At 35.3% G+C, this 10,379-nt stretch overlaps 1 protein-coding gene across 3 annotated transcripts; it reads right to left on the reverse strand.

Annotated features, from left to right (window-relative positions):
- Window positions 1-5,881: 5,881 nt before the first annotated feature.
- Window positions 5,882-9,772, reverse strand: AS2 (Lateral organ boundaries (LOB) domain family protein). Of its 3 annotated transcripts, none has more exons than XM_059577547.2 (3): window positions 9,155-9,772; window positions 7,000-7,700; window positions 5,882-6,230 (listed from the first exon to the last, which is right to left on the reverse strand). In XM_059577547.2, the coding sequence occupies exon 2, from the start codon at window positions 7,683-7,685 to the stop codon at window positions 7,047-7,049; it is 639 nt and encodes a 212-aa protein (XP_059433530.1). In that variant the 5' UTR covers window positions 7,686-7,700; window positions 9,155-9,772; the 3' UTR covers window positions 5,882-6,230; window positions 7,000-7,046. The 3 variants fall into 3 exon arrangements, with proteins under 3 accessions (XP_059433530.1, XP_059433532.1, XP_059433531.1); XM_059577549.2 differs by lacking the exon at window positions 9,155-9,772 and adding an exon at window positions 8,346-9,079; XM_059577548.2 differs by lacking the exon at window positions 9,155-9,772 and adding an exon at window positions 8,307-9,079.
- Window positions 9,773-10,379: the final 607 nt, after the last annotated feature.

The raw sequence follows: 10,379 nt of genomic DNA on the forward strand, positions 1-10,379 counted from the left end.
AAGCATTTAATGTCCATGGATGGCATATATAGCAATGTATGCAGTGTGAATCATTCCTTTTGCTGCATCTGTCCAATCAATGAGAAAAATAGGGCTTTGGTACCAAGCATCGACTGGAATGCATCCAAATTATTAAGCACCAACCAGCTGCAGCTCTACCCATGCCCATGTCCTTTTTTCTTTCACTCACGCAAGATTAATTTACCAACTTAATTATTTATTAGCTCCCTACACCTATTTTCAATAATATTAATATTTTTAACACGTGTCATGTGATGTGGCCAAATTCCTTAATTATGCCCCGTTAATGCCTGGCCAGATGAGCTAGCCAATCAGCTTTAGATCGAAAGTAAAATGATAAGAAGGGAAATGACATGCAGGACCCCAATAACATTCTTATAATTAATATTTTCGTAAGATTTTCCTAAATTTCTCCCTTTTGAAGAAATATTGTTTTTTTCATAATGAATGAAAGTAAAGTAAGTTTCTTCAATATATATATATATATATATATATATTGTTTTTTTAATAATTGCATGATTGCAATATTCTCATTAGTAGGTGATTCTCTAACATTTATTTTTCCATAATTAAGTTGCAGTCCTCTCCTTAAAAAGATGTAGATGTTGTATGGAAATTTATCACGAAAAACATTAATTATTTTATGCAACATTATGAGGTTAATTGAGCCTCTTGAAGTTATCAATTAGAAGTGTGATCCCCTCGAATAGATGGATTTACTATTTTATTTTCCTTATTTCCTGTTTTTAATCGATGGTATTAGAGTCCTTTCTTTTCCATCAATAAGTAGAAGAAGATTTTATGCCGTATATATAATACATAGAGCAAGCAGAGAGAGGTCGGTATCTCATATTTAACAGAATACGCTAAGGTTTCAAGCAGCAACCCTTGACAAGAAGAGGTCACTTGAGTCAACATTCGACTCGACATTTCTTGAGAAATGAAGCAATTAATTGATGATTCCATCAATTGAGCCATCGACTGTCAAAAGCGGAGTTCTATGGCAATCGGAACTCGGGCTTCACTAGAAGTATGACAATGATAAGATTAGGAGTATGGAGTTTCACACACACATATATATAAGTAGTGGAGTTCCCACGTTGAGATGCAGGAGATGCTCTGGCTAGGTATCACGAACAAAACATTATTTCGAACTGTTGATCGAACACTAAAAACATCAAAAGGTGGAGATAACAACTATTAATCTCGAAGGGGAGGTAATCTAGTGGTTTGATTGGTTTGAAGTGTGCCACAAAAACAACCTGGGAGGAGTTTGTGGAAGGGGCTGTAACATGCTATAACTTATAAGATTTTAACTATCATGAATTTCATAGTAAATTAATAAAAAGAAACATACCAGAATCCATTACTTCTTTTAATTTTTCTTTTGAAAGCATAAATACTAAAAATCGGTTTCATAAAATTGACATAGCATACTATAACTTACAAGATCTTAACTATCATAAATTTCACAGTAAATTAATAAAAAGAAACATACCAGAATCTATTGCTTCTTTTAATTCTTCTTTTGAAAGCATAAATACCAAAAATCGGTTTTTCTCGCTTGACTCACTTAAGGTACATAAAGATGATGGAAATTGCGTACATTTATAAGGCAGAAAGAGGACCGGTTTCCTTTATTCCTTTATGACTCAACTTCCCATCAAAATAAGAGTTAATTCAATAGGAAACCACTTCTCTTAATTAATTAACTAACAGTTTATTAAGGATTATGATTAAATAATCTCATAACTTAAAGAGTCTAATAAATACTCATATGTGTCATGTCATGTGGGACATTAAATTCTTACAAGGGCTCCTTGTTCGATTTGGTCTCTTAGTGTATGAAAACATGGATGTTGAGCTAGTAAAAATTCGGTAAACATAGATAGTAGATGAATATAAAAGTCGCTTTAAGCTTCTCTCCAATCGAGAGTAAGACTGGTGCGAAAGACAGTTAGTGGTGATGTTCATTGAAGGATTTTTATAACGCCTCGAGAAAAATTAACTAGTAATTAATTTCATAACGCGTCTACCATTTTCTTCTGGACAAAATGGAAATAAGGGGGACATTTAACTCTCTTTGTAAAAGAGAGTGTATGCAGTGGAAGACTTCACTTAAATCAACAAACAAGATAGTCACTAATTAACCGGCCCACATTAGAAAATTAATTACTAGAGTTAAAACAAAACATCAAAATATAACTTAAATATCCACCCAGCTAAGATTAAGGGCTTTGTTTGTTAAACAACATCAACTTTACAAGTCTTCAAGGAGTAACTCAATTGGCTGTAAAGCACGTCTCGTAAAGTAGAGATCACTAGTTTGAATCTCTCATTCTCTTATGTGGACATATCAAAAAAATAAATAAATAAAACATCAACTTTACAAGGCACTGTTCATAATAAAATAAAAAATAAAATAAATAATGATTGGTATAGAAAAGTTAAAAAATAGTATTAAAAAGTTAAAAAATTTTGTTTTGTAATGATTTTTTTATTTGAATAGTAGTAAAAAGTAAATAATGTGATATAAAAGTTAGAATATTTTGATGTTAATTTTTTTGTTGAAAAAAATGAAGTGAATTGTGTGTGAGAGTATAGTGTTGTTTAACAAACACTACCTAAAAGTGCTAAAGCATTGAAAGACAAATATATCTATCATCCAAATGACGAAAACCTCAATGGTTACAAGACATTAGATACCACATTTAAAGAAACCCTATGGGTACTATACAACCCAATTTTGAACCATCAACCACCATTTATAGCTACCAACTCAAGGTTGGAATCAAAGATCAATCTAATGAGAGCATCCAAAGGTACAACTAGCTATGAAACAACACATATTTTACTAGTGAAAAGATACAAGCGTTAGTCCACAACTTAGTGAATAAAACGTTATTTATGCAGTGAACTTAGTTGGGTATCAAAAGGTTTATAAATCACAATCATTAAAGATTGCATGACAAGATTATGCAGTATAAATATAATAGATGATAATTAAGACATAAATGTCCAATAATTTAACTCTAAATGGTATATTTGAGTCTTTAACTCTTTCTTGGTAGGATTAACATTATTTCGAGAGACCTATAATATAATACTGATGCCCCAGATGTTGTCGCATACCATCATGTACTAGCAGCCTGATAAAGTCTGACATCAAGTGGCTTGTGCTACTAACAAAATGGTAATGATGATTTATCATTTCATGGTGCACTTGTTACAAATAACCATTGAATCCAAAGCTAAACAATAATAATAAATCTCTTGACCATAGGGATAACCCAAAGTCAATAACTATTATCCCGCACTTTTCGGTATACCATATCATACGATATAATTTATTTCACAGTCTTTTACATCCATGCATTTACAAACTTATCATTTTTATTATTTTTTTTTTGAAGTGGTTTTATTATTATTTTATTCATTAATCATTTTCTTAAAAATAAAATTCATGCTATTAAATACACAAAATACACAAAATAATCATGCTATATATGCAAATAACAAATATATGTGTGAGTTTTACTCACCAAGCATCTTTCTCACTCTAGAATTCTAAGGTGAAGAGGGCAACTAAAATGGGAGGTTTGAATGTATGGATGAATTTATAGACTTCTCATGGCCGTTCAATAGGCTGCGGTGTTCAGGGTTTTAAAAAAACTTCCATACACTTTATCGAACGTTCGGCATCCCATTCAATTATTCGAGATTCAACTCCAACGTTCATCATCGAGTCATTCTAACGTTTGTCATGCAAAAGAAATTCTTGAAAATACCCAAAAACTCTACCTCTCCACACTTGTAATAACTGCCTATATATACTTATTTATATCAATTGAAGCATACTTATCCCAAATTAAAATGTCGGGGTACGTATTACAGTTTCGACTAGAAATCCGCCGAGCTAGAAGTCAACACTCAATGGACACTCGGAATATGATTGCTGCCTCCTTGATTGTTCGCAACAATGCAGAAGGCAAGGCTTAGCTTAGCGAGGGTAGTCGCCAAACTATGAAAGAGGTAAATAAACCACTAATTGGTGGAAGTAGCACATCTTTTACTCCAATTCAGAACACTCCTACCATATATAGGTTTGACGCAAAAGAGCTCAAGGAACACACAGCAAAAAGCTTGTGGTGGCATATATTGTGATGAGCTAGAGATGGCAAATGGGACATCAATGCAAACAAGGGCGACTACTGATAATTGAACCTATAAAAGCAAATACTGAAGTAATTGAGAAGAGTGTGGAATTTGATCAGAACGGTATGGAATCTAAAGATAACAATGATTTATTGTACATGCTTTAGCTGCTTATTCCAACTCCCAAATTATGCAAGTGAGTGGTTTAATCAAGTCTCAGCCAGTGGCGATATTCTTGATTGATATGGGGGGTACTTAATTAGCAATTGATGGATATCAATATTTACACTTGTAGTCGAATCTTGTAAAGAAGCTTAGCACTTACAAATGGGAGAAACCTACATTGCCAAGGTATATACGCGCCCTGAAGTGAAGTTATGGACCAACCACTTTTTATTACCGCTGAAAAATTATGAGGTTGTTTTAGGTATTGAGTGGGTGCAAACTTTGGGAGATATTTATTGACACTTTTCAAAAATTGACTATGAGATTTATGTTGAAACTTGAATGATACAAAGGTAGGTGGAGAAGGCTGATTTACTAATGAAAGACTTCATTAATAATCAACCTTGAGGACAATTAAGGTTGTTTTGAAGAGTATTGAGATGATAGAATCCCCATATATCTCCATAATATTTTCTTAATATTCTCCCATAATCATAATTATTGCATATTCAATTGCAATCTTCTCATTAATAAGTGATTATGTAATAATTATTTTCCTAGTATAAGCTGTAATTCTCTATAAAATGATGTAGTTGTTGTATGGTAAACTATCAAGGAAAACATTTGCTTAATGCAACATCTGGAGGTTGATTCCCTTGAAATAATAAATTAGAAGTCCGATCCTCTCAAAACGATTAATTATCCTTTTGTTTTTCTTATTTCCTATTTTTGAACGATAGAAACCCTCATGCTCCTGTTATAAAGCAAGATTGTTGTTATGGCCTGAATCTTCACAATGCTGTAGGTGGATGCTTTAGTTTGGAGAGGGAATATTGAGAGATGAAGGCTTGAGAGCGACAAGAGGTCCACCTTAATAAGTACCGAACCATTTTTTTTTTTTTTTTTGACATGTCCGCACAAAGAGATAGGGGGAAATGGGAAGAATGAGGATTCGAATTAGTAATTTTCGCTTCATGAAGTGTGATCCCCAGCTAATTGAGCTACTCCTTAGGAACTGGAACCAAAAAATTAAAAACATATAAATGTTGTGTTTTTAGGCATAATGGAGGAATTCTTGCTTATCCACGTGGCACAATTCTGTGAATTCTAGCTGGATAGACTCATTACACACACATGTATATATGAATTTAATAATTTATTTAAGAACTCATTTCATCTTTTTTTTTTTTTTTTTAAGAATATTGAGTATTTCTCTTAAGTCGATTAATTGTCCTAGATATCGATTTATTAGATTATTTTTGAGTTCATTTCCATATAAATTCAATGACAATATATAGGCTACTTTTATATGATAAGAATTGAAAGTAATTAATGACAATTATATATATATATATATATAATTTTCTTATGAATAAATGATAGGAGATTAATTTTATTTTTCACATAGCCAGGTTGATCATGTGGTGCATGTAGTTTTAATAATTTTGTATGTCACTTAAAACGTCTTATAATTATTTGGGCACAAAGCGATGAAAGGTTCATCATGTAAAAGCTCTCCTATCACATTCAGTGCTTCAACTAGCAAATAATATAGTGGTCTGTGCATTTGACTGTGCAGATTAGAAAAGTTCAAAGGGGTAGAAACAAAACCAGACCACCGTGCCTGGCATGGCACTTTTTAAGAGGAAAACTCCAGGAACTATTTCGGAGTTACTGTGAAACTGGAAGAGCAAGTACAGTTTTGGCTAATAACAAATGAGAAAATAGTTAATTATAATATAGATCATAAAAGTAAAGACTGAAGAGGCATGAGCTAGATATGACAAAATTGTCTATAAAAGGGTATCAATAATTAAGATAAAATCCCAAACACTCTCTTTCTCTCTCTTAAACTCGCTCGCGATGCTGAGTCCTTCAAAGTTCAATCCCTGAAAATGAGAGCCCAAAAGAAAATTAATAATAGAATTGGGTTAATTAATTATAAGCAAGTTAAATTAAGATCCTAATGACTGTACAAAAGGGATGTCGAGTTTCAATTGCATGAGACACTGAAATGGCAGTGACTATGTCACGCAACCGTGCGCATTGTAGGCTGTATCATAAGAAAAAAGTCTGTAGACTCTGGAGTCAGGACACTGAACCACACAGTGTCAACTGTGGGCAATAAACTACTCATGCGCGGATATATTATTTCAGAGCCATTTCCTTTTTGCAATATTATACCCGGTTCCTAGGGTTTTTGGTCAACACCTCAACAGTGGGATATGTGACTGAGTTTTTTTTTTTTTTTTTCTTTTTTCTTTTAAAGTGCCAGTCACTAAATTCTCTTTTACTTGTAAAAATTCAAGTTAATATGTTAAGCTTTTCTTGAAACAACGCATCCATTCACCTTGTATATATATTAAAAGTATAAATCATTGTATTCTTATTTGGATTTAAAAAAAATAAAAACAAAATATTGGAACCCTAATTTCAGCAATAAAAATATAATTATAACCCAGCTAGCACCTCATTTCTGCCCTACAATCTATATTAGGATGATCAGATGGTGACCGCATAATTTAATCAAAACATTCCCAGAGCAGCAAGATAACAATATATATATATATATGGTAGCAGTCTCATTAGTTAGTTTGCAGAAATAATGATAATGATTAAATCATGATTATATGTATTAAGAGTTTGGAGATATTGTACCTATGACGGGTTGGGCAAAGTTTGTGATCCATGGAAGAGAAGAAACCCTAAGAGGGGTCAATGGTACGACGGTCGTCCCCAGTAGCGGCCCTAGGTTGCTGAAACTGACTGAGTTGCCCTATGCTTGCGGAGACATTCATAGCCAAAAGGCTTGCATCATAGTTGTTCCCCGTATCAAAGCTCCTAATCATCTGCTGCTGATTGGGAAAAAACTGGTGATGGTAGTGGTGATGGTCCCGGCCGCCACCGCCGATCAGATTAATTCCCAAGTTCTGCTGGTGGTTGTGATTGGTCGCCGTGGCGGCCGCAGCAGCGGCAGCAATTAGGCCGTGGCTTGTGATGCCCAAGTTCTGGTATTTTGAGAGTTCAGATTTGGCGCAACTGAGGTCCATCTGGAGTTGGCGAAGTTGGTGTTGGAGGAGAGAGATGACTCCCACGCACCCGTAGACGGGGTCACGGAGACGCATGTCGGCCTCATAGGCCAGAGAATTCACGGCGTCCTCGCGCTGATGGGGGTGCAACTCGTTCAGAAGCTTTGTCACGTTGCTTGCCCCAAACACTTTGTGCACGTTTGCAAATTTTTGGGGTTGGTCCGGTGGGAAATATGGTGCAAAAACGCACTCCGGCTGGCATTTGCGCCGCAGAAACTTGCACGCTGCACACGGGGAATTCGACGACGATGCCATGTTCCACTTTCTCCTCTGCAAATCAAACAAGATCCAGCATCCAATGTGACAATGATATAAGAGACAAGGGGCCTTAGAAATTTATGAAAATTACAACCAAAAGGGAAAAATAAATTATTACGAAATTTTTTACTCATATATACCATGATAGGCAGAAAGAATTAACAAACTGAACATGATTTGAGTTTATCAAGTGTAAATATTGACCATTTTAATCTTGGGGACGAAGAAATAAATAGGGGAAAATTTTCTTAATGAATAGATTAACTAGAAGAAATTGAGCAAACAATTTAGTTAATTTAATAATAAAAGATATTTATATATATAAAAAAAGCCTAAAAGAGTACAGAAAATAATTGACAGTCCATGACACAAAGGCGGTGCGACTATAATTGTAAAGTCTAAAAAAGGTTATAACAGCACTAATCGAACTTCGAATCCGCAAGATCTTAGACCGATTTTTTTTTTTTTTTTTTTCTCAAAATCAAAATTAGTAGGAAATATACATTTAATAAAAAGGGGATTTATTAAGCGTAAGGTGGCGGCCGGCCTTTAAATGAGAAATAACTTCGGCGAATAAAAAAATAGTTAGTTAATGTAAAATAGGAAGGATATCTATACCTCTGCAGGATCTGGTTGTAATAATACTGATTTTCTTACCTGATTTGTCTTCAGAAGGAATCAAAAAAATATATTCTTGGTTTCGGCTAGAGTTTACGAGATCTGGCTGTAAAAGATGGAGGTAGGTGTATGGTCAAATTGCACAAATCAAGCAACAAGCACACAAGATTCCCTGAATGACATGATATACAATAGTCCCATTTCTCTCACCACCCAGAAACCCTAAACCAGCGGTGGAGATATATACAAGGTTTTACTTTAGAAGGAGAAAATGGGTCTTGAGAGAGAGAGAGAGAGAGAGAGAAAAAGAGAGATCAGAAGATGAGGATTTGATGAGTACCTTTGTGTGGTAGGGTTTGGAGAGGGAGCAGAAAGTAATGGGAAAAGGAAGAAAGGTAGATTTTGAGTACCCGTATGGTGGGATTGAGGGATTGGATCTCGTGAAGAGGAAAGGTTATATATATTTCACTCTTTCCGATGAAAAGTTTGGAAGCAGATCTTGCTTGAAATTCATACAAGCGTATATTACTTCAATTTTTCCTTTAAAGATGTGAGACTTTTAAGAGAGGGTTTGATTGAAGACCTTGGGATGAACAAACTCATGATACCCCATCATACACCAATGGCTATAAAAATGCAAAAGAATTGATGAAAAGGATAGATGTGATGAGAATAAGAGTGGTCTGATTCTGACTGAGGGGAGATCTTGGGATGATGGAAGAGTCTCCTTCTCCTCTAATTCTTATTCTTCTTTTTGCCTTGGGAGTTTAATAAAAAAACGCAAGAAAATGAAAAAAAAAAAAAAAAAAAAAAAAAAAAAAAAAAAAGTAGAGGGAGAGTATTCCTACTTCAAGACGTGGGGCGGCCTCGATTTCTTCAGTCAAACCTTTTTCTTTCTTCAAACTACTGCTATACTATTATTGATATTGATGATGGTGGATGTGGCTGATGAAAATGGATGGACGATCTCCCAAAGCCCTTGAAGCTTTTCACAGTCGGCTCCTCTTTTTCCTCCCCTCCTTGGTCTTACTTACTTGGTTGTACGTCCTTTGTACAGGAAATCTCTTTCCCTTTCTGTTTCCTTGTCTAATTTTTTTCTTTTTGTCGGCTTTTCCTTGCTAAGACCCCTTCTTTTAAGCCGTTGGGGAGAATAATATTAGATATCTAAGCTTGCTGTTCATGCAAAATTTATCTTCTTTTTGGCGCTCTTATCGCTTCTAAATCTTCGCCGGAAAAACAAATGGCACGGAACATGCATATAAAGATGATGATCACAAGGGCAGGTTGAGCAGGAGAGAGAGAGAGAGAGAGAGAGAGAGAGAATTGAGAGTGGTGGGTGGGAGGTAATATCGGCGAGGCGGGGGAAAGTCCCCCAGAAGCAGAGGCTAAGGAGACGCGGAGAAAGCAAACACAGTGTGAGTTGGAGTAGAGATAAGAGAGTTGGGGGGAGTGACGGGCTTTGTGGTTGTTCTTACATTATTACTACTTATTTAAGACACTATCAGAGATTTTGTTTGTAGCATGTTGTGTTGTGTAGTGACATGACCCATCTTCCTATCCTCTGAACAGTACTAAATAGTATAGGGGTAGCATCTTCTCTTTCTTGTGTCTTTGTAGGCTTTCAGGTTGTGCTTTCTGTCCCCTATCCTCTCTATATTACCCTCCATATATATATATAATTTTTTTTTTTTCATATTAAGGAAGAAAGAGGGGGGGGGGGGGGGGGGGGGGGGGGGTGGGGTGGGTGGGTTCCGTAATTACCGTAATTATTTGCTTGGAAATGCTTGAAGCAAATCAATTTGTACATGCATGATCTCTGTCGTCTTTGACCGTTTTTAGGATTTCAACTTTCAAGGGTTTTAGGAATAATCCTACATTATTCCTACTGATCAACTGATCCTCGACTTCAAGGCTAGCGATAGGCCCACGGCCCGGATAAGAAAATTTCCGGGATTGGCATATCCCGAGAGAACACAAAGAATATTTGAAGGGTTATTCTCAAGACAAGCACCTCTCGGGGTCATCAGCTAGAACAAACATCTCTCAAGGTCATCAAGTATTACTTCAGCACAG

The sequence above is a fragment of the Corylus avellana genome, chromosome 11 (genome assembly GCF_965113065.1).
Source record: "Corylus avellana chromosome 11, dhCorAvel1.hap1.2, whole genome shotgun sequence".
NCBI lineage: Eukaryota > Viridiplantae > Streptophyta > Magnoliopsida > Fagales > Betulaceae > Corylus > Corylus avellana.